The 23190-nt window shown below is 46.4% G+C and overlaps 1 protein-coding gene across 4 annotated transcripts in view; it reads left to right on the forward strand.

The window, feature by feature from the left end:
- FBXW4 (F-box and WD repeat domain containing 4) overlaps positions 1-23190 on the forward strand; it is a 63942-nt gene that overhangs the window by 30515 nt on the left and 10237 nt on the right. For 3 of the 4 annotated variants that reach the window (XM_052798740.1, XM_052798737.1, XM_052798741.1), the window contains one exon: positions 17478-17543. The exons of the other annotated variant lie outside the window; for it this stretch is intronic. In XM_052798740.1, the coding sequence (XP_052654700.1) occupies positions 17478-17543 (66 nt within the window). The remainder of the gene's footprint in view (positions 1-17477; positions 17544-23190) is intronic. 4 annotated transcript variants of the gene reach the window in all.

Here is a 23190-nt window from a genome sequence, read left to right on the forward strand (position 1 = left end):
AGTGCGTTCATCCTGTGCAGGCTCTGTCATCTGCATGCCCAGGATGAGGTTGCAGATGATAGGAATTTACAGAACTCATAAATGTGAATCTCTGACTTAAACCTTACGGCTGAATTTTGGCATTTTGACACAGAGCATAACACTGCCCACAGGAATATCTTCAGACCTAGAGAAAATACTGTTAAAAATGAAAGCATGGCTCAGAGATGGGCTTCTCCCATACTAGGTCCGGCACACATCAGGATGATGATGTCTCCCATCCCAGCCTTCTCCAGCCACTTCAGTTCTTGCAAAAGATGCTTGGCAGACTGTTTAAAATCAGCAAATGCATCAGTCCGGCTCTAGCTGATTAAAGCAAACTACTTTTGAAACACGGGGAGGTAGAGAGGAGATGGGAGCAGGACCAGAGAGGCTGGAGTTTGGAGGAGTAAATGACTAGGAGGAGATAGTCTTGAAGGGAAACCGGTTCCTCTGAAGAATGGGAATTTCTCCTCAATGTGTGCAGTTACGCATCTGGCTTGTGTGCTAATATGCTTTAAAATACAGCATGCCGGAGTGCCTCTTGCCTGTGGCTAAGCTTCAGCTTCCTTGGGCAGCTGGCATCCTGCATCTCTGTTGCGAGTGGAATCGGACACTGGAAACGTGTGCAGAGAATTGTGTGGCTATGACTCTCTCCTTGGCTCTGTTGCCTCTGGTTTCTTTTCAGAGCAGTGTGAGACTGCTCCAGACTGGAAGGCAGACTGGAAAGTCTGTTCTCTCTGTGTAGTGTTGCCTGTAGTGTGTTCTGTGGTTTGTTATCTGGGATTTGTCGGGTCTTCTCTACCTTCCTTCCCACCTGCATGAAGCACAACCGCTGCAACCACTTTCTTGCTCTAAAGAGGTGTTGTGGGTTCATGATGCTCCGTTCACCATCTCTGCACATGCCTGCATGTGGGATGTGCTCTTACTGCTTTGTAGGCATCCTGACACTTCGCAGATGCAGGACTAATTTGGGGCCAGGTATTAAAGCCAACTTTTAATGTGCATTGCCCTGTCTAATTAGTAAATCCTTGTTCTCTCTCCTCTGAGATTGAGATACATATTCCTCTAAGTCTAGCCGTCCATCAAAGAGGACTTGAAATGAGGCCCTGCTATGGTTGGTAGACACGGGCAGCTAATGAAGAGAGCGAGCCCATTTCCTTTGAGAAGAGAGACTTGTACAAAGGTGATTGATAGTCCCAGAGATTTATTAGTGTGGGGGCTGGATAGAGGTTTGCAAACTGGAACCCAACAGCTTGGTTTTTTCAGGGGAAAGAGAAGTCTGGTGGTCATCTGTGTGTGTACCTCTTCCCCTCCCTCCAAAAAAAAGAAAAAAAAAATAAAAGGAGACTAAATAAAGAAGTGAACTGATCAGAGGAAGCAATTACAGACTAAGCTGTGCCAAGCAGCAACTGCTACTATTGTTGTGCTTGGTCTCTGCCTCCTGGTGCAGCTGTCTTGAGCTTTGCACCTGCGCTTTGTTCAATGACCTGCTTCGCCTGTCCAGGCTGATTTAATGAGGGATGGGGATGGAGCAGGACTGTCTGATGGAATAGGTTTTCTCTTGCTTCTTATTTTCTGGCTTGCACAGAATATTGATTAGCGCATGTGGCCTAGAGCATGTTTTCCTTTTCCATATATGACCCCTGGATTTTCTCATCTTTGACAGCAGGGAAGCAAGGGAACCTGCTCCAGAAATTAGAAAAGCAATAATGTTTCTCTAGCATCTGTCTTCTGATGGTCTCAGAGCAATCTGGGAACATGGATTGTGTGCAGACCACTTCAGATTAAGTTTGTAGCCTGGCAGAGCAAGAACTTCATGCTCCTGGTATGTGGTGGATAATATCAGGTACTTTAGTAGTATTGAGTGCAGGTGAAGTACTGTTCCCACTGTGCAATGGCTCTATCCTCTGCTTCCCAAATTACAGTTTGCAAGACCCTGATGGTCCTCAGACCCGTGTTGGCTCTCTAGCTCTCACAGTGAAGCCAGTGGTATGGGACCCTGTTGGTCTAGGAGTGACTGAGACTGGTTGAAGCCTCAAAGCTTGAAGCAACCAATTAACTCTTAACTTACGTCAGAAGGGGCAATGAACCAACAGGGTCTGAAGAGAAGATACAGCAGAGGAACACTCCTCTGTACCAAAGAGATGGCTGAATTACTAGTTTGTATCTTGGTTTTGTGGTCTTTCCCCATATTTGTTCCCAAGTCAAACACTCTGCAGAAGTTATTGATGTGCTGATATTTGGTTGCCTTCATTAGGCAGTTCTGGTAAAACCAGCCTGAAAAGAAATATGGAGAGTAAGATGGTGGTGGGTAAGCTTGAGTGTGGAAGTGTTATTCACCAAATCCTACAATAGTAGAACTAGAGACATTTGAAATTACTAGGAGATTGCTTTAAAATGGATAAAAGATAGTATTTCTTCACACAGTGTGTAGTGGACTTCCTGCTCCAGAAGGTTATGGAGGTGGATGATGCCAGCAGTTTTGAAAGGGATTTGGCAAATTCATGGATTGCAGGTGCATAATGAAGGACTAGGTTGGGATACAGTCTCTAAAATCCTTAGTACGGCAATTGTGGATGTTGGGGCAGTACAAAGAGAATGACCACATAAAGTTGCCAAGCTTACATTTTCTTCCTAAACAGCATCTGCTATTACCAGACAAAATGGTGAGCTAGATGGCCATGGCTTGATCAAGGTGGGCATTTCTCATGTTGTTCTGGCCATGGTGGGTCAGTCCAGCATCCATCTGTCCCAGCATTTGGTGTCCAGCAGTGGTCAGTAGTAGATGTCTAGGGAGAAGGGTAAGGAACAAGACAAATGCAAAAAGATCCTTTCCTGCCTGTTCCTTCCCAGCTTCCAGTGATGGGGAGGTTAGGGTTTCCCTGGCTAGAGTTTGCATCTGGACCAGCGTTTCTTTCATATTTGCAGAGGCTTGCTCTGTGAGCAGCTCATCTCTTCTTTTTGAACCTGTTAATGTTCTGGTCTTCGTAGGCTCCTTTCCAATTCAGTGTTGTGTCCTAAGGAAGAAACACTTTGTTCTGTTTTTAAACCTTTTGCTTGATTGTCTTATGGGGGTGTGCAGTGAATGATTCCTCCCTCTGGATACCCTCTGCTCTGTTTATGATTTTAGTATTTTTCCCAAGCCACCCCAACTCTAGTATTGGTGGCCTTGTGTGAAGCAGTAGCAAACCACGACTGTTGCAAGTACTTGCTGGCCAGTTGTTATTTAGAGTGGACTTAACATGTAGGTGTCCCTGAGATGTGGTAAGCTCATCATTTCCTCCCAGTGCAGCCTCTGACTGGAGTCCACAGAGATACAGCCTAACCTGAATTGATGGTCATGTAATTAGTTCTTGTGTATCCACATGATAAAGATCAGTGACAGCTCTTAACTTGCTGCAGAATCAAATACTGACACTTTAGTAACGTGCTCATTTCAGTGGAGGATGTGTGAGCGAGCTTGGTTCTGGCATTTCTTCATGTGGGTGTTTGACTTGCCAAGTAAAAATGGTTCTTTTAATAACTATGTTTTTGGATGAGACTTCGTAAACTCTCAGAGTGCGTGGGAATAGGGCAGGCCATGGAAAGGAAAGGAGGAAGCTGTGGTTTCACACTCCTGCCCGCAGAACTGCCTGTGCATCTAAAGCTTCCAGACTTCTGCTCCTTGAAGTGTTGGAGGACTGACTGCCAGCAGGTTGTCCTGCTTCACCTCGACAGCAGCTTACTGAGGGTCAGGAGGCAGTGCAGTACTTCATATCCCTTTATCAGATATTTCTTGACATCAAAGGACGATGTGTTCTAGGGAATCCTCTGTTCCATTGCCGACTTGGGAGACATGCCTGAAGGGCCTTTTTCCCCAGTCCTTTCCAGTACAATCCTTTCCCTCCTACTCCATTTTCTGTGTCATTTTTTTTCCCAAAATACTGACATTAAGCATCATAATAAATTATTCCTTGCCTTCTTGCCTTGTCCTTTCTCTGTCTCTACAGCATCTATTTTGCCTGATCCCTTTCCTATCTTCATCTGGCTAATCTCAGTTATCACTGAAATTCAATAGTTCTTGGCCTGCTTTGCATCTCAGCCTGATTACAGATAGTGAAGATGATAACTTGTGCTGTGAACCTGTGTTTTATTGTATATTGATGTCAGGATGTTTGAGCTCTGGCTCCTGTAAAACTTTTTCAGTGGGTTTTTGGGTAGTTTGGGATCTGTGTGGGAGGTGGCCAGTAAACATTCTTATGCCTTAGATGTGTGTTGTCTGTTTGGTTGTTTAATGAAATCTTGTGTGCCTTTCTCTGCATACAGGGCTGGGGCTTTCTGGCCTTACTGGTGGGTTTTATTTCTCACTCTAGTGCTTGCTCACAACGAAGTATGCCCTGAACCTGCAGATGGAGAGCAGGGTCTTCATTCAGGATCTTGGTCACTTAGGGGCAAACAGTTGACATGCTCCAAACACTTAGCATGAAAACCATGAAGAAAATCATGTTGCATAGAGTGGAGAGCTGGGGAGGGGGAAGCTGCCCGGAGCTTTAAAGGCAAGTGAATTGAGGTTGTTGCAAGTGTGTCCGTGTCAGGGCTGGAATGATCAGAGCAGGAAAGCTCTAGGAGTCATTTCATGGCTGAGTTAAATGCAGATGAGGCTTTGCTTGCCTCCTCCACAGAGCACCTGTGTCTCCATGCCTCAGTGTCCTGGACCCCTCTGTATGCAGCATGTGCTACATATAGACTCTTCCCTCCTTTCACCTTTTCTGGTCTTTAGCTTCTTAAAACCCTCTGAGCATTATTTCCTTCTCCCCTACTGAACAACTCATTTAGACTTCATTTGGAAATTGTTTGAATATCATAGAGCAGATGAGGAGGATCAAGCACTCTGTTTTTAAGTGATTTGACTTCTTTCCCCTATAAGCGTGAACAAGTACAGCTCCTGCCTCTGCATGACGTGGAGAAAGAACTGCTGCCCTTTGTGGGAAGATGATGAAAGTATATGTTTGTTGAGAAGTCCTCTTCTTCCTTGCCACTCTGATCACTTTTTTCAAAATTCTCCTAAGTTGGGAAGTTCGAATTTGGTATTTGTGTGTATGTGTATGGCAAAAGGAATAAGACAAAAATAATTTGTGGCTTGTGGCATCAGGGAAACACATTCCTGCCCACCCCTACTTTTAAACTGAAACATTCTTGCATTTTAGTTGTTCTGGCAAACCTGAAAGGATTCTCCCCTCCTCCTGACCTCACTGGCATGCATGGATTGCTGGCTTATTGAAAAGTCATTTTCTGTCATATGTTCTAATGGAAAAGTTTAGATAAGCTGTCTTATATATACACATTTTTAAAAGAATCCTTGTTAACTGAAAACTCTGCCAGTCATGTCTGAAAATATATTGGGATTGGCCTTGGCAGTCCTGAAGCTTAAAAAATAGAAAGATATTTTTAAAGTAGGAGAGGTTTTCTTCTTTTGCATCATGATTCTTTAAGCATTTTCTACATGTGGGCATGTATTTAGACTTTCGTTCAAAGCAATGACAGCTGGAGTATTTACTTAAATCAGTTCTACATGTCCCCGTGTTATAGGGTGTGGGGGTTGTAAGAAGAAAAAGCCCTGGACACTGTAAGGTTTGTGATAAGGTATGAGTATAGGCAAAAATATATATCTTTTCCCACTGGTGCTGGGAATGTTCACTATATTTCTCTGCGTAGCCTTGAAACTGGCCTGGTCAGCTTGGGTCTGGTTATATTTATTCTTGGTGTCTGCTTCTCAGATGCTGGCATTGATTTCATGGCAACCATGATTTGTTCAGAAGTGTCCAAGGTTGCTTTTAAGGAAAAAGTCTTGAGCATTGATGAGCTGAAGGCACACAGTATCTAGCTGAACTCATCTCTGTGATGAGTACTTAAAGCAGATTGGGTGAGGCTGCAAAAAATTGGATTGAAACTGAAAAATGGATCTTTCTGTGGGAGTCTTTAGTAAAATGTTAAAGATATATATGATCTGAAGAGAAACCAGAGTATCATGGGGTGGAATCGGGCAACTTCTCCGGTTTGCAACCTGCTGCAGCGTTGGGTCACAGTTGTGTATTTCGAGCAGCTCAGAAATTACAGGTCTGTGCCCTGGGGCTTGTGCTGCCTGTCTCCTTGCTACATATGGAGTCTCTGGGGATCTCCTTTCCTTGTTGTCAGGATTGTTGTGATTGCATCATCTCCTAGGGCTTGCTCAGCACTCCTATGTAACTGGTGCTCTGATGAAAGTAGTGGGCATCTTTTCACTTGCCTGCTTAGCATTTGATCTTCATTGCAGAATAAGGTCCAAGCTTTCAGATTGTGACAATTCTTGCTTTCCAGTAGGATGCTGCAATCATAAGGGACACAAGATGAGTTTTTTCAAATTTAACATTAAAATTTAACATTAAAAAAAAAAAATTGCACTCCATTGCACTGGAGCTGTGATCATCAAGTCAGCTGAGTAGGTTTTTAACTTGTCTACAGCCCTGGAGCTGACCACCCAGGACAAGGATTTCTATCCTGAAGGCAACAGTAATAACTCAAAGAGAGCGTAGATGCTAACAAGTCCTGAGAATCAACAGAGGCACTGTGTCACAGGATGCTGGTTTCTGGCTTGTGGGACGACTAATACCAGTCTGGTGTAACACAGGAGCAATACACTGGGAGCCAAGTGGTTTGGTCAACCCACAGTGCAGCAGGTTTTCTGGTAGGTTTTGCAGAACCAAAGGCTTGTAGCAGAAAGGGAGGTGGAATAAGTGAGGTCCCACTACAAAAAGCAGTTTTGCTTTGCTAATGGGAAATGGCTCAGCAAAAAGAGAACCTGGAGCCTTCATTGCTGTCCTGGTTCTGCTTGTTGCCTGACTTTTGGGGCAGATGCTGGAGGAGGTGAATGATTCTTCCCTGATTTTTCGCAGCAGTGAGAGTTCTCACTCTGTCCTCAGCACAGTTCTTGCTCTCCTGTCTGGGACCTGCACTGTCCAATTTCCTCTCCCCAAGTCTGTGGCCTTTCTTAATCTCAGTGCAAAGGTACTAGACTAGAAATCCTGCCCTGGGAGCGTAGGCCTTCAAGAATCTGTCATGCATCGCACCTCTTCACATGCGCCTATTGTGCATCACTGGATCTCTTTTCTCCTTTACCCCTTTTTTGGCATCCTGCACTGCCCTGTTCCACGGGCTGGAGGGAAAGATGTTTGTCATGAGCTGATCTCCTCAGCATGTGTCCCACTGCTGACCGTGCCCCTGCTCTGCCAGGCAGGCTGTCTTGCTCCAACCCCCTCCTCCTGCTTGCCCCAGATCGGAGCCCCTGAGAGGTCTTTGTCCGCCTGTTGAGAGTAGCCCCTGTCCCGCCATTCCCACATGGCGCACCCTCCCTGGCAGCCCCCTCCCCATTCAGCAGTTTGGGCTGAAAGAACCTTGGCTAATTACACTGGGCTGAAAATTACCACTTTGCTGTGTTCTCCTGCTGCTGGGCCCATTTGTGTGGGGCCCGTAGTTAGAGGGAACAAAGTCCCCCCTGTGGAGCCAGGCGGGCCCCAAGTGTGAAGCTACAGGTACAAGCAAGAGGGGAATGAAGGGAATAATTACCAGCTTCTCCAGGTGAAAGCCCCGTTAAAACTTCAATAAGCCAATTAGGGGCCAGGGTGTGTGTGGGGGGAGAGTCTCCCCCACCTATAAGTGATTCCCACCAGGCAATTAACAGAAATCATTTCACGGAGGGGAGGATAAGAAATGGCTCTTAGAAATTGTGTTGAGTTGGGGGGGGTAGGGGGGGGGACCTGAAACAGCACGACTGCTGCAGTGGTCCTCGTGTACTCCAACCTCCCAGCTCACTGTGTGGCCTGAAAGTGTTGGTGGGGCTAGGAGGAGAGGGAGGAGGGAGGGAAAATGGCAAAGAAAAAGGAATCGCTGGAGCTTTACACCTGGGCAGGCTTTGAGAAAGCAAGGGCTGGACTTCAGAAGTTCTTGTAAGGCTGTGTGTGGGCCCAGAGCACTGAGCTCAAGGGGGCTGCTGGATCTGGGGAGGTGGGTGAGGGTCAGGCTCAGGGTGTCTTCCCCATCGGGGTGAGGGGGAAGGCTAATGGCATTGAGCCCAGTAGGAAGGGGGTAGGTGCTGGGTGTGAAGGCTTGAAGTGGGTGTGCGGGTGGATGAGGACTGAGTGCCAGGCCTTTGGAGATCTGCCCGAGATATGTGATGGTCTGTAGGTACCCTGCCTTATCCCTGGAGCAGAGTGTCCAATGTCTAATACCTTTGTGTATATCTCATCCAGGGACTGTGTTTTTCTGCTGCTCAGCCAGCAGCTTCACCTGTTTCTTCCTTTTAATTAGTTCCAAAAAGCCAGTGGGTTTGCTCAAGATGGAGATCTTATGAAGTCATCTTGCAATTCCCTTGCACTGTATTGCAGATGGCATGTGCAGCAGTTGGAGGTAGAGCATGCTGTCTGGTGGGTACCTACAGAGTCTTGTCCATCTGTATTTGAAAGGCTGCTCTGGGGAGCAGAGCAAGAGTAGAGCATAGGATGAAGTTGCTGCAGATGGCTGAGATTGCCCTAGTGATGTTGGAAGGGAGAATGCATACTGTAATTAAAGAACTCCAGACACCAGCTGTGGTTATTTCACCTGCACTTGCAAAAGGAGATGAAACAAAAAAAATCCTAAACTCCTCAAAACACAAATGTAGCCTTAGTAGTGGCTTTCTTTGCCTTTCTAATGTTACAGCTTCTGATAATTAAAAATGTCCTGTGAGGTTTTGTTCTGGTTACTGACAAGCTGAAGCTGAAATAACCTTACTGTAGTAGTGTTTAACCACCTAGTCTTGGACTGACCTGGAAGTCCCTAGACTTCCTCCTTCTCTCTCTCTCTCCCTCCCTCCCTCTCCCCCCCCCCCCCCCCCCCGCCCCGTTCATGCACGCCCCTGCCCTGATTCTTGTTCTCTCTCTCGCTCTCCCTGTCTAGCTCTTTGTCTAGCTCTTTTCTCCTTCTCTCTCTTTGTCCCCAGAAAGCTTTCTGTGGTAGGAATAGAGAACTGTATCTCTTGCACTGCCCAGCTTTTAGACTCGGAAGTGGTTCCTCAGCAGAGTCATGTTTCTTCATGATTTGGCTTCCAAGGTGTAACCCCAGTGGATGCCTCTAAAGAGAGCTCTGTTCACAGAAAGGCCTGGTGAGCATGCACAGGCAAAATGGTTTTGGCATGGGCTTTCTGCCCACCTTGATGTTTGGTACGCATTGTTCAGACCAGTGCCCAAGTTACATACTGGATTACATTTTTTCTATGGTTAAGGAGTCTCTTTTTTCCTGTAAGAACAGTATTAACTTGAGCATCAGTTGGGGATTAAATTGGATCTGGAGAGAGCTAGGGATGCAGGAGTTCTCATACAGATACCTCTGTCCTGAACAACCGTTCCATGCCCAGCAAGCCCAGAGGTTGGGGTGTGAGGAAGGATGAAGAAGAGTGTTGGACATACCATGCAAATAACTATTTTACACCATTAAACATGGGTTATCAAGCCTTTCCCTTTAATAAAAGAGTAGGGCTGATATCAGCCCAGTAGAAATACTTACGCAATCACAAAGGCAATTCTGTTTGAGGTTCTGAAAAATGACAGCAGCACTGTGAAAAATACTGTTTGAATATCCCTCTTGTACAGGAACACCCAGGACCCTCAATCAACTTTTATAGAGCTAATCTGAATGTGGTCCTGTCCTGGACATTTGCTTCTCCCTAAAAGCATGTGTCATGTGGAGTACGGGGAAAAGAAGGTTGATATTTAGATGCAGACAGCCCTAGAACATCAGGACTGTTCTGTGGGTGGACTCACTAGTTTCTAGAAGTAATATTTTCCTGTTCAGTGCTGCAATGTGGAAGAGGTCTGTGTGCATGTGCCTGTCCTGTCTGGAATCTCTGTCTTAATGTCATTGAGTTCAGTTTTTCTCCAGAAACGGGGATTATGTTCTGTATCTGGCTGCCTGTTTTCACAAAACTTGTCTGCTGCAGGGCTGGTGAAGGGACAGTGAAGAAGGTTATAGGATGACTGGGGCAGACAATATGGGGTGAAACTGCAAAGCAATGAAGGCAAGATGGAGGCGTCTAGGTCAGGTACCTGCTAAGCAACTTGCCAGAGTAGGGGTGATCTGTCTACCATGCTGGGAATTGAGCTTTTGAGGATATTAAAAGCTTATTCTGTTCTCCAGCCTGTGGGTCTCTGAAGTCTGGAGGAAGGTATGAAGTTAGAGGCCAAGGTGGAGGGTTGGAGAGGTGAAGCTGACATTCCCTCTACTCTGAGGCATGTAGTAAACGACATGGGAGGCAATGATGTAAGCATTTCTTCTATCAAATGCACCGGAGTTCTGCCTCAAATGTGAGACTTCACTGTTTCTGCCCAGCATCTCTACAGTGCCCTTCAGTACAAAATGTAAATGCCTTCTTTCTGGGGACCACTTTCTAGTGGTCCACTTGAGGCTCAAGGCAGCATGCGAATGAGTTATTAGTCTGTCTGTCTGTGCCTGTGTCACTGGTGCTCCTTGCCAGCGCATGGCATTTCCTCTTGGAGCAATAGTGGTTGTAAATGTTGCGGTGTTCATGCATTCATCTTTATGCATTTTGTTTTCTCCCTGTGCTGAGTTCCTGGTGGGGAGTGGCAGAGCATTTCTGTAGCTTCTCTGTGTGCAATTTATGATGCATATCAGGAGCACAGCTCAACCCTGAGCTGACTGATGCCGTGAGGGATGCTGCAGCATGCACACAAAGCTCAAAGAAGCAGCAGCAAATGTGCCAGAGCTTTCTCGTCTGTTTGTAGAACAAGCCTGGTCATTTGCCTCCAGCTGCTGGTTCTCTTTGGCAATGTTATTCACTGCTGAACAAAGATGAGGCGATGCTGCAGTGGGTCTCTGCTTGCTCAGGTGAGCTCAGTCCTGTTATTGATTCCAAATACAAGACTATTTTACATGCATGCAAGCAGTTGGGGCCAAATATAAGCTCAGCTGCAGAGCACTCTAGCAGCTCTTCTTTGTGCTGAGTCTGGAGTAGTACAGGGACCTGAGACTGCCAGCAGACTCCTGAAACCAGGCTTTTTAACAAAGTGCAGTGTGGGTACCCTTGAGCCTAGAACAGCAGCCAGCAACACAGATAAAAAATGTTTAAGTCTGTTTGATGGACCTTGCCTTCTTTTCCTTGCACTGAAGATCTGGAACTGAAGCATTGCATGGCAAGGATGTGGGAGGAGTGTGGTATGTGGGACTGAAAGCATGGAAAGGCTCTTGAGGACTGAGGAATGGAAAGACTGAGTCTGGAGCCAAAAGCCAGAGGGATATTGGAGAGCTGTAGTAAATTGGATGCAACCTGCACTTGTTATTTCAGGTTTTGGACAGTTATATCATGTGTCATTGGCTTCTTCAGCTTTTCCAGTCTTATCTTCTTCTAAATAGCCTTCCACTCCCCATGTTCCCTTTTCTAGAAAGTTGTAATTTTGGCCATTAACAGTAGCCGGACTTTTGGAGCAACTGCCTTACCTGCTGATTTTTGTTCAGTTTGTGGTTACTGAGTTGTTAGCATGTAACCCAGCTGTCCTGACTTACTTCTAAGGTACTGAAGGTGCTTGGTTCAATGCTCAGGTCATGCTACAAGAGACACAAAGTAGGGCTAAAGGGATCGGTCTGGGGCAGTGAAGGGGCAACGCCAGCCCTGCATGACCACCCAATCCTGGCTTCGTCCAGCATTGCCTGAATCAAAGGCAGGTGGGACTTCTTGCATGTTTGTGGTTTGTTTGTTTCTTGCATGTTTGTTTCTCATGGAGAGGAAAATGCTAAACTGATGGTGTGGTTTTGGTTTTTGTTTTTGTTTTTTCTCCTTCGTGCAAATTAAATGCCCCTGGGGAAGGAGCACCTACTTTCCTGTGCTGTCTTGCTCCCTTCGTGTATAGCTGGTCTGTTGGAGAAGCCTCATGCTAGAGGTGCTGAAACTGCCTGCGCTGAGTTTCTGACCCCCTCCTCTCCCCTTCACAATGTTGTTACTGTTGCATCTGCTCCCCAGCCTCCTGGGCTCTTCAGCAGGGGCTCCATCAAGTTTGTGTGACCTTAGCACTGTATTCATGCTGGAGGAGTTACCTTCCGTAATGATGTCAACTGATGAGGTTAGCAGGATGGTGGCGGCCGCGATAAGACATGACATGTTCTAATGATTCGCCTTAGCGAGCTGTGTGTGTGTGTTGGGGGGGGTGGGCACAGAGGGGCTTAGAGAGGGGAGGTGGGGGCCCCACAGGTGCCGACAAAGACTTTGACCTTTGCTGCTATAATATCAGTGTTTCACAGGCAGGGCGGTTCGGTAACCCACTTTCAGCCCATCAAAAATTGATTTAATTGCAATTTTTTCCCCCAATTAGGAGCACTGGAGCTTAACTAATTGGAGTAATAGAGAGTAATAAGGCTCTGATAAAAAGCCTTCCTCTGCCCCCTTTGTATCTTGTGTCATCGCCTGTCAGAGGTCAGAGAGCTTGCATATTCTATTAGGCAGAGTTGCCTTCATTTGTACAAATTAGTTTACCCAACAGTAATTAAAATGCCAGTGCGGGTCGGGGAGACCTGAATACAATTGATGGGCACGTTGGTGAAGGATTTGACAGCTCCGGTGGCCTCCCTTGCCAAAGCGTGTCAGTGCTGAATCAAAGGCTACACAAACCCACAGACCCGTGTGTTTAACCCGTGGCACCGCCAGCATCAACTGCTTTCTCTCTTCTCCACTCTCCATCTTGGACTTGCTTTCTCCTCTTCTTCCTTTCTCATCCCACTTGAGACTTTTTAAAAAAGATGTTTCCCATCTTTGAGCTGTCCTTTCTGTTGATCGCTTTCATAATGCTGCTACCAGCCCCCCCATTCTGTCTCCCTCAGTGCTCCCCCTCCTTTCCCCCTGCCTTCCACATTCCCAGCTGCAGGGCTCTGTCAAGTAATAACTTCTTTGTTTCCTGGTCCGATGAGTCTCCGTATATAATAGTCTCCAAAATGGAACAACGATGTCCAATTCCAGGGGGCGGGGGAGCGTGTGAGGAGGAAGGAACAGGATCTTGCACGTGTCAGGCAGATTCTGGATTTGAAATCCCCAAAGAGCAGAATAGGACTTGAGAAGCAATCTGTTTACAGTACAGGGGAACGGCTCAGGCCTGGGGCATGGGGGAAGTTTAGAGAGAAGAGATTGGAAAGAGCCTGTTTCACCCAGGATCCTTCAATGACTTTCCATTACAGGATTCCCAGCTCAGGCAGTGCCTGCTCTGAAGGCTGGGTTGACAGTGAGGAAGGTATGTATTGTACAGTGGGATTTGTATCTCTGGAGTGGAGACTGTTTCCAAGCCTCATGACAAACAGCATCTTTCCAAAAGGGCTGATGAGCAGCTATCTCTTTCCCTCTGGTTCATCCACATCTGGCAATGTTCTGTCCAGGATGGGGTAAAGAGGGATGCTGCAGGTGGGGTTAAACTGTGTAGTTGGCACCTTGGGAGCAGGCATGGGATCACTGCAGCAGGACTGTAGCCAGAGCACTACTGCTGTTGCCAGAAATGCCATGGGATCTTCAACAACCACAAGTCAGTCGGAGAGAAGTTCTTGTGGTTCTTCCACCAGCACTGCCAGGATGGGTGTTCTCTCTCATCCCCTGGCTCAGCATCTATCGTGGGGGGATGATATCTAATGAAATGTCTCTTCTGTAGCATGAAGAAGGTCTGGCTTCAGGAGGAGGGTTTTTTTGGGTTTGTTTGGTTTTTTTTTCTCTTTTTCTCTCTTCCTTCTCAGTAGGGAGTTTCAAATGGGAAAAAGAACATCAAGTATCAGATGAGTTGGAAAATTCCTTGCTTTGGACAACAAAAACATGCTGTGTATGAAGTATGTGTGTCTCAATGCTCTGCAAAATCCTCACCTTCCTGGTACAGCAGAGATGGAAATGTGATGTTGGCTTGCTTATTTTCACCTCCTGGGGGATCCAGGCCTTCCATACCCCATTATGGAAGCCCTGCAGTGGTGCTCATTTCCCATTAGTGGAGCCTTCTGGAGGGAGCTTGTAGTCATGGTACCCAGCAGCTTTCACAGGGCAGAGGAAAGCTTACTGGGGAAGAGACTTTGCATCTCCAAGGCCATCTGAAGCTTGGACATAGAAGTTTTTATGTAGCATGTAGATGTGTCTGGTCAGTGTCTGCGTACATCAGTAGTATCATATATACTTCAGAGAGATGGGTCATCTCTGCGGTCATATATATAGGGTATCTTGTGCTCTACTCTTCCCAATCTAGTCTCTCCTCAGTGTCTCTGACTCCTGAAAGCATTGTAGGCAAAATAAATGACACTCACTAAGCTAGTAACTCAGCTTGAGTTATTTCTCTTGGGCAGCTGGCAAGAGCAGTTGTGAAGATGTTGCACTTCTTTAGGTCAGAGGTTTTTGGTGTGTGCTCTGTGCTTCCAAAGACAAAAAGCCTTGTTGAAGGTAAACTGAAGGAAGCAAGTCTGGTAGAAGGCTTCAGTTCTGCTGAACAATGTTTCAGAAATTTTGGAGCCAAGCTTCACCTGCTTAGCTCCAGTTTGCATGTTGTTTTAGACCTACCAAAGCTGACTTGTCTTGCCCTTTTGCTTGGAGAGAAACTGTCACCCCTGTGAGGTTCCCAGTTATGGGAGGACTGGGGGTTGAAGGTGTATGCCTGCAGACCAGACTCAAGGTGAGGGGCCCTGTATCATCCCCTGGGAGTCCAGACTTCCAGGTCAGTTCGCTCCCAGGCTTTGACAATTTCTCATTGGCACCACTTCTTGTGCGTGTCTTGTGAATGCCGCTTTCTAATCCTGGCAGTGAAGGTGCCCCACTCTTCTGGAAGAATTCTTATCTTTGCTTGCTAATGGGCTCCAGCCTGTTAAAGATAAGGCCTGCAAACCTGATCCTGCTGAAGGATGAGAAAAAATTCCTGTTGACTGAATGGAGCCAGCTTTACCCAGAAGAGACTTGTTTGTGGCCCTGAGGCCTGTATGTGATGCTGGAGAGAAATCTCTTCATCTAATGCTATTTTTGGGGTGGGTTTTTTTGTTTTTTTGGAGGGGTGGGTGGTAAGGACTGAGGAGGGAAAGCTGAAGTCCAGAACTGACAGCATGAGCAGGGATTAGACCTTGCTGTTCCTCCCACCTTTTTCTCCCTGTTGGTGTGCCTACATGCTAATTTAGACCTGTGGCAACCATCAAAGCTTTGTGCATACCTTCTGCACAAAGGGGCCTGTCTCCCACGTGAGGGCGTTCTCTGCTGGGACACAGTCAGTTTGTCCCCCCAAAAGAAAAAACTTAAGCACCCAATTGCCTGCTTGACTGACTCCCTGACTGCTATTATGTTTCTAACCACAGTAATTGGCTTTAGTAGTTATTAATGGATTATGTTTGGGGAGGGAGGGACAGAACCCAACACCTAGCTTTGTAGCTGAGGGACTCCCTGACCAAAGTGCTGCTTTCCAGACATGGGGTTTGACTGCTGAGCTGTCAGAGTGGGTGTCTCTTCCTTGTTTTCCTTTGAGATGGGAGACATTGGCAAAAGTGAAATGTTCCCTCTTGTCCTGCAGTATGGTGGAGAGAAGGCAGGTACTGAGGAGGGACCTTTTTTCCAAATATGAAATCCTGCACACTTTCTTAATTGGTCCTTGTGGCTGCTGCACAGCAACAGGAATTGGCTTTTCCTTAGACTCTTGGACTTTGGTTAGGGACTTCTATGGAGAATAATAATGTGTGCACCCTGCAGCATCTGTGCAGAGCCCTGTGCTACAGGTGCATTGGGCCAATCGCATGTGCACTGTCAAAGAACCTGGGATTTTGCATGTAAGACAGCCTGGTTGGAGAGACTTTGAAATAGCTCTGGTGCTGCAGGTGTTGTCTAGCCCTAAAGGGCAGCTAAGGGTTACAGGACTTGTGGATACCTCCAGGTATGTGATTTTGGGTAGGAGGGACAAAGCCAGCAAAAAAAAGAGACCCTTAGTAGCTGTAGCTCTTCCTTGGTTCTTGTAGCTCTTTGAGATGGCTTGATGTTATCTGCTTGCCTCTTTTGCAGAGTATATTGGCAGAGCTGCTTTGGCCTTATGATTTGGAGAAACCAATTGCTCAGCTAAACCACAGAGCTAGAAGTAGGAGTCCTGAGTTCCTGCCCTGCTTTCACATGGCTCTTCTCTGACTTTGATTGAGTTGAGTGCATGTTCACCACTTTGCTGCTGGGTGCCTTGTAACACCAGCAGTAGTGCTTCTCACAGAAGTCGAGGACGCTGCAAGAATCCCTTCCTAGTACAGTAGAGACTTGGAGACACCTTCTGACTTCCAAAGGAAGAAAGTTGTAGAGGATGAAAGAAATGTTTAAAAACTGCTATTTTTACAGATGTGACATTTTTTCCTTATTTTGCTTGCTTCTTTCAGCTGCCAGCCCCATGTCATGCTGCAAAAGATGTTTAGGCAAAGCATAGAGCTGGCTTTTATTTAAAGCAGGCTCTGTTTCCTGCATTCATGCTATCCTTATTGCAATGACTTAAACATAGTTTTGGCATTTTATTCTTGGTAGCTGCAATAAATGTGGCTTTGTGAGAGGTCATTTATAGCTTACTTAAAAAGCTTTGTATGAGCTGCTTTCTCTTATTTGGACTGAGGATAGGAAGTTGGCACAAAACAAGCAGTGCGGTGTGGAGAGCCACAGCACCCATGTTCCTGCTGCTTGATTTTAAGGATTTGTTCCTGTCTTATCAACTAGTTTAAGGCTGGTGGCTGTCAGGTGATCTCTGGAGCCAGCATGTGCAGCAGGAACATAGCATCACCAAAGAGGACTTTGGAATGGACCCTGCTGGAGAGTGTGAACTGAGCCAGATACTGCTGCAGGAGAGCTGTGCTGCCTTTATTAAAGAGTGCTTGAACAATGGGGAGGGCAACCTGATCCAGCTTTGAAATTGGCCATGCTTTGAGCAGGCTGGACTGGAGACATCTATTCTGTGATTCCTTAGGCCTGTGATGCTGCAGCCAATTCATGATTGTGCTCAGAAGTTGCCAGCAAACAGAAGCGAAACATGAAGTAGGAAGTAACAGGGAATTTTCCATAGGGTCTTTCCTCAGCTTACGGCACTGACTGTATATGAAATGTGCTGAGTACTGTGCTAACTGTTTTGAAAATGTTGTTGCAATTTACAGCTGCTCCTGTTTTAGGTTTTCCCTTTGCATATGCAAATACATCTTTATGTCCTGCCAATTATCTTCAGTTGTGAACTGCTGCATCTGGGAAGCTCAGCTACTGAGAGCTCTGGAGCACCTCTCCCTTTGCTGCTGCCTGCCCCTTGTGAAATGCAGTAGAATATGCTGAAATAGTCTTGAACCAGAATTCAGAGTCTGTCTTGTAGCCTGTTTTCTCTGTTTTGCTCATGCACTATTTCTTCAGAACATGAGGATTAGTAAGTGGGTTTTTTTGTTTGCTTGTTTTTTTTAAACAGCTCATTTGTGACGGGGACAGCCTGCTGTGGACACACCTCACCTCTGAGAATCTGGGACCTTGAGAGGTGAGTGAACTTTCAGGTTATAGGGAGGGACTTGATGAGAAAAGTGAATAACAATGAGAAATGCAACGCTGGAGATGCCATAAAATTATTCCTTTAGTCCATGTAGGCAAGGGGTGTTTAAACATGAGATGTGGGACGGAGTAGGGGATGGAACAAACTGGTGTGGAAAGGTGTATGTGGGGGGTGGTTCTGGTTCAGTAGGGAGCAGCTCAACTTTTCTTCCCAGCTTTTCTAGTTGATGGCACAACCATCCCTGTTTCTTCCTGTTACCCATGTACAGTGAAAATATGCCCATTACACCTTCCCTTTCATCTGCCTCAGTTGATGCTTCAGCCTGAGCCAGAGGGGTGAGGAAGGTGATCTGCATCCTCCCATTCACCCATTTGGCTGTGGTGCTCAGAAGCCAGAGGCAAATGCAGTTTCTATAGTCATCTTGTCCTGGCTGGTGTTTCTGGTAGCTCAGGAGGTGAGCGGTGGCAACAGGTTATATACGGAAGTGACTTAGGCATGTTGTCTTAATAAGCATTGAGGAGGTTAATTGCTGTGGCCTCTGATTTGGTACCACTGAGTGGTTTCTGTGCAGTGAAGGTGCTGACCTTAGCAACTGGGGAAATGTTGGGCTCAAATCCTGATGTGAGACTCAACTGCTGACAAATTTGAAACTCTCAGCCTGGGGGTCTTTGTGTAGTGATGGACAGATAGCAAATATTTGGCAGGATTATTGAACTGCAGCTCAGCTTTCCAGGACTGGTATGCTCTGGTAGGAGTGGCACAGCACAGATTATCAAGGGAGTGCTGTCAGGATTGAGGTGAGCTGGTGGGCTCTGGGAGTGAAGAGAGGGGAGCAATGGCAGAAGGGGCCTGAGGGGTGTCAGCAGAGCTGTATCTGGGGAAAGGAGGTAGAGGAGGATTGGTGTGGATGCAGGCCTGGTCTGAGGCCAATTGCCTTCTAACCTGTAGTTTAGGTAGTTTAGATTGTCTGAGTCAACTGCATCAAATACCAATATAAATCAGTTTGTTTTTCTCTGAAGTAACCAAAAAAAAAGACACTGCAAAGGATGCATCCCACAAAGGACAAACTAGAGCAGGAAAGACAGCACCAGTGCATTCAGCTGTAGTGCATGTATCGGTGACCTAATCCATTGGTGCCTTTGGAGAACCCCAGAAGGATGTAGGCTACGCTGCGATACCCCTGCCCATCGAGTCTTCCAGCCGTTCTGGAATAGAGGCATCTGACAGGGTGAGGAGATAGGCAACCCTCTCCCCCCTGCCCTAACCACTCTGACAGCCTTTCACAAGGAAGCCCGAAGAGATAATAAAGCTGTGTAGAAAATAGGATTAAGGTAATGAACAGGCACAACGGAGTTTGATCTTTCAATAATGTCAAAGCCTGAGTGACAGGCAAATAAAAAAGCCAAGGCAACCTAGGCTACTGGGCTTCTGTTGCAATGGCTGGAGTGTCAAACTTACTCTTCCCTCTTCACCTGTCACAGCTGGAATGCACCATGCCACTGGGTCTTTTCTCTCTGGGGACCTGTGTGTGAGTTGGGAGTCTTGTCAGCACGTGCAGGGCAGGAGACTGAGTAGGGAGTATGGCTGGGAAACTAGCACGTGAAGCTTGATGTGATCATTCATAGTGAGGGAGTACAGACCTGTCCTTCCAGGTCTTGACTTCTCCACAAACTATTGTTCTTCCCAGCAGAGCTTTGGATTCATTTTCAAAGGCTCCAGTGGTTGCCAAAAGCGATGTCGTAGAGAAATGCTATTTCTTTCTTTGAGGCTTGTGCATGTTGTCTCCCTGGTCAGATTCCAGAATTGGGAGTGTGGCATGGAAACTCAAAATCTTAGAGCTACCCAGGACTGAAAAGCTCCTCCTGCGCTCAATGTGTCCTGATAACATCTGGCAGACAGGGCCAGGCCCCCTGAGTTTGCTGCTTACCCCTACATTGTGGCCACAAAGGGCCAGAGTCTGACCTGCAGAGGCTGAACGTGGCAAGGACATTATCTCTAAGAGTAGAATCCAGGTAACTTCTCTGTCAAAATAATGAGGCAGGGTAGAATGATCCTTAATACGTGTTCTTTAAAACTACAGGATGCTTAGCACCACTTAGATGTTTAGTGCTGTCTAAGACCAATTAGTTCAGTTAGTTGAGCTTTTTTCTGCGTGGGGGTGTGTGTAAATAACATTGCAGCAGTTTCTGCAGCACTCTCTTCCCTTGGGGTAGGTGGTCTTTTTCCCCAACAGCTGAGAGCTGGAACATGCTACAAAAGGATTTAAAGCTTAAATAACCTTTTGTGTACTGATCTTCTTAGTTCCAGGCCAGATAAGTCCTTGGCTGGTGCTTGTAGCTGTTGGTCGTGGTATGTTTTCATATTTATGACCTTTGCTGTTCCCTGACCCTGGGGCATATATTCTCGTCCTTCGAAGAGGAAGGGGATAATGTTTTCACCTGGAAATATGTTCTGGGCTTTGAAAAGGGCTTGGTTGGGTTTGGCGGTGAGGAAATTTTTGGTGGGGAAAGGAAACGCCTCTTGCTGCATCCCACCCCCACAACTGTCTTTCATTTCTGACTCTGCTGAGATGACGGCTTTGGATCAAAGCTGCAACAGGCAGCAACAAGCAGTTGTCAAGGGGAGTCTAAAGCAGGGGAATGACCGCGTGATGCCAAGACACTGTCTCTGATGGCTGAAATTCCAGCTGCTGTTACACCTGGCCCTTTCTCCTGTAATGAAGGAGGATTTTTTTTTTTCTTATGCTTTTGAAGCTGGCTAGCTGCACCTCTAGAGGACATATCTCATCCCACAGATGCTACATTGTGCCATCTGATTGCTTTTAGATGTGGGGAAGTTACTGTGCTCTCACTGCCACTCACGATCAAGGTGTGTGTGTAGAGGGGGGCTGTGAATAACTTAGGTGATTAGACATCTGCACAGGAAAGGAGAACGATTAGCAGTGTGGGCCACTGGGTACTAAGCTGTGTCCTTGCGTCAAGTATCAGGCCTTGCTGACTCCTTGGCCTCTTGCAAGTCCCCTTGCCCCTCTGTGCCAGTGAGGGATATGATGGCAGCTGCCCCTCTTGCAGGTGTCTCTGCTCCCTTTTGTCTTTCTCTGCTCAAACCTCCCTGTCTCATCTGCCAGTGCTAGTGCATGGCTCACCAGAACAACCAATTAATGGCAAGCAAGAGAAAAGGAAACTTTCTTCAGATCCTCTCTTTCTTTCTCTTTGTCTTCCCAACTCCTATCTCCTTTGGGAGTTTAAACTCCTTGGGAGATGAGCGTGATGCACCACTGGGAACAGCTCCAAAGCCAGCATTTGTCATTTTCCTGCAGAGAACTGTTGCTCCCCAGCCTATCATGGAGCTCTGCCTGTCTTTAGGTTGCAAATGCCCCTGCCTCAAGGATGCTTCTTTATAAGGCAGGATACTCCAGAGGTTGCTTTGCAGAAACTCTTGGAGCTATTCTGCCAAGCCCGATGTTTGAAATGGACCAGTGATCTGTCTGGCATGGTAGTCCTCAGGCTGTAAACACTCTGAATGCACAAGTCCTACATTGTCCTTTCCTGTGACACAACATGACAGATGCAGGGCACGAGAGCTGTTGTGAAAATTGAGCCAAAGTTAGCTGTGCCCTGCAAGCCACTCCAGATCCTCTACCTTTTAAATATCCAGTCTTTGCCCATCTCCTTCCCCCTTTTGAAGGCATTTTTGGCAGAGCGTTTTTTTGGTTGTTTTTGTTTTTTTTTTTTAAGAACCCTCTAATTTCTTGTTCGGTTTTTCTCCCTCTCCTGAGCCCTTTGAAAGTGGCTTTACGCTGTCACTGACACCAAACTGACACTTTGCGTTTCCCCACTTCTTATCCCTTTATGGCAACAGATGTTGAAATTTTGTATCCCTTTTATCTGTCCCTCTTTGCCCTCTTCCTGTAATTAGGTTTCCCTTGTTAGCAGTACAAAGTGGCCTGGTTTGCTGCCTGGCCTTTTGAGCCATTGTGTCTCAGCACATTTTTTTCCTCCTCTTTCGGAAGAGTTCCTTCCCCCTTAAGTAATAGGCAGGGTGTGGGCCAAAGCTGTGGCTTTTTCTTGTTTCTTTGTTCTCCATTTATCTCTGCCACCTTTTTCAAAGGGATGGGGAAAAAAAAAATTAGAGCATGCATGGAAGGGGAAGATACAGTTGCATTTCTTGACCATCAGGCCCCCCTGCTCTTCAGGTGTTCAAGGCAGGTGCCTTTGATGTCTGCAAGTTTTGGGGAGGTGGGAGGTAGAGGATTCATGAGAGTGGCTTGGGAGTGGAGAAGGGAGATTAAGGTGTGTGGCTGGTGCCCTCGGCAGAGGGGTGGGGAGAGGAGTCTTTCAGGATAGCCAGGCAGCAGGTTAGTAATCTGTATTTGCCTCTAGTGCTATTGCATTATGCTCTTTCTCTCTGAGAGCCAGCATGAGCGTGACCATCATAAGCAGCTGGCTGAAGTTTGCTAACTTGCTGCTGCTTGATCTCTGGTGTGTGCTTCCATGGGACCCTTGCTAGGTTAAATCTGTCTGTGCAGTGGGGTGAGCAAGAATTAGTTGCTGTCTTTCAAATTTTGGCATATGTTGATCTGCATCCACTTTGTTGAGTGAACATGAGTAACTGTCAACAAGGAGGGAGAGCTTTAAAACTCGGGCAACCTGTGCTGTTTTTAAACAGCAAGTGCAATTTGACAGTTGCAGTATACAGCACTGAACACCCTTGTTAGCTGATCACTACTGATGCTTTCCTGTTTAAATCCAGTCCTTTTTGGCTTTGCATCCTGTCATACTCAGATTTTTTTTTATGTGTGGAAGTAGATAAATGAAATGAGAATCTGTAGGTCTAGTTCTTGGTTATAAAGCTTGCTAAATGTTTTCAACAAAAGCTTTTAACATAGGAGCTTGGCCCAAGATATACAAGCAGACTTCTTAGCATTGTGTTCTAAAACAAGTTCTGTAGAAGATCATTCTCTCCACAGCTTTGAACTCCAAGGTTTAAACAAGTTTGAGACCCTCTAATTTAATGACAAAAGGAGTTTGTTGGGTAAAGGGAGCAAATGGATTCAGAATGGGAGTTGCTAGATCGAAAGGAAAGGTAACTGACTCCAAGAAGTGTGGGGAGTCTGTTTCACCCAGGCATGTAAACTGGATTTATCCAGTCACAGAGAAGTGGGTGGATATCTCTGGTAACAGGAGGGACAAGCAATAGCAAATATTATCCTGGCACTGGTAACAGTTTCACAGGATTTGGGGGGCAGAAGAATCATAATACCATGCTGTAGATGCAGAATCCCCCCTCCTGCCCTGCTTTTCTATAGATTCATCATGCTAAGTATCTTTTTTTGGCAAGGAAACTCTCTCCAGGCTTTGTGCGAAAGAGGCTCCCTACTCCTTTTAGGCTTGGGTTTCTTTCTCAGCATCTCTGTCTTGGCTGAACACAGTTTTAAATCAGAATAACCAATCCAAAACTTGTCCAACAGTGAGCTAAACAACTTTCTGGGCTGTGCTTACATCGGGTAAGTGACTGCAAATGTGTGCCTTCTACTGCCTCCACTCACTGCAGTGGGATGATCCACAGGTAGTTGCCCTTCCTCAGATCCTGTTCATTCTCTTTTCCTGAGGCTCTCCTGCTTGGTTTTTTTGCT

The sequence above is a fragment of the Harpia harpyja genome, chromosome 10, assembly GCF_026419915.1.
Source record: "Harpia harpyja isolate bHarHar1 chromosome 10, bHarHar1 primary haplotype, whole genome shotgun sequence".
NCBI lineage: Eukaryota > Metazoa > Chordata > Aves > Accipitriformes > Accipitridae > Harpia > Harpia harpyja.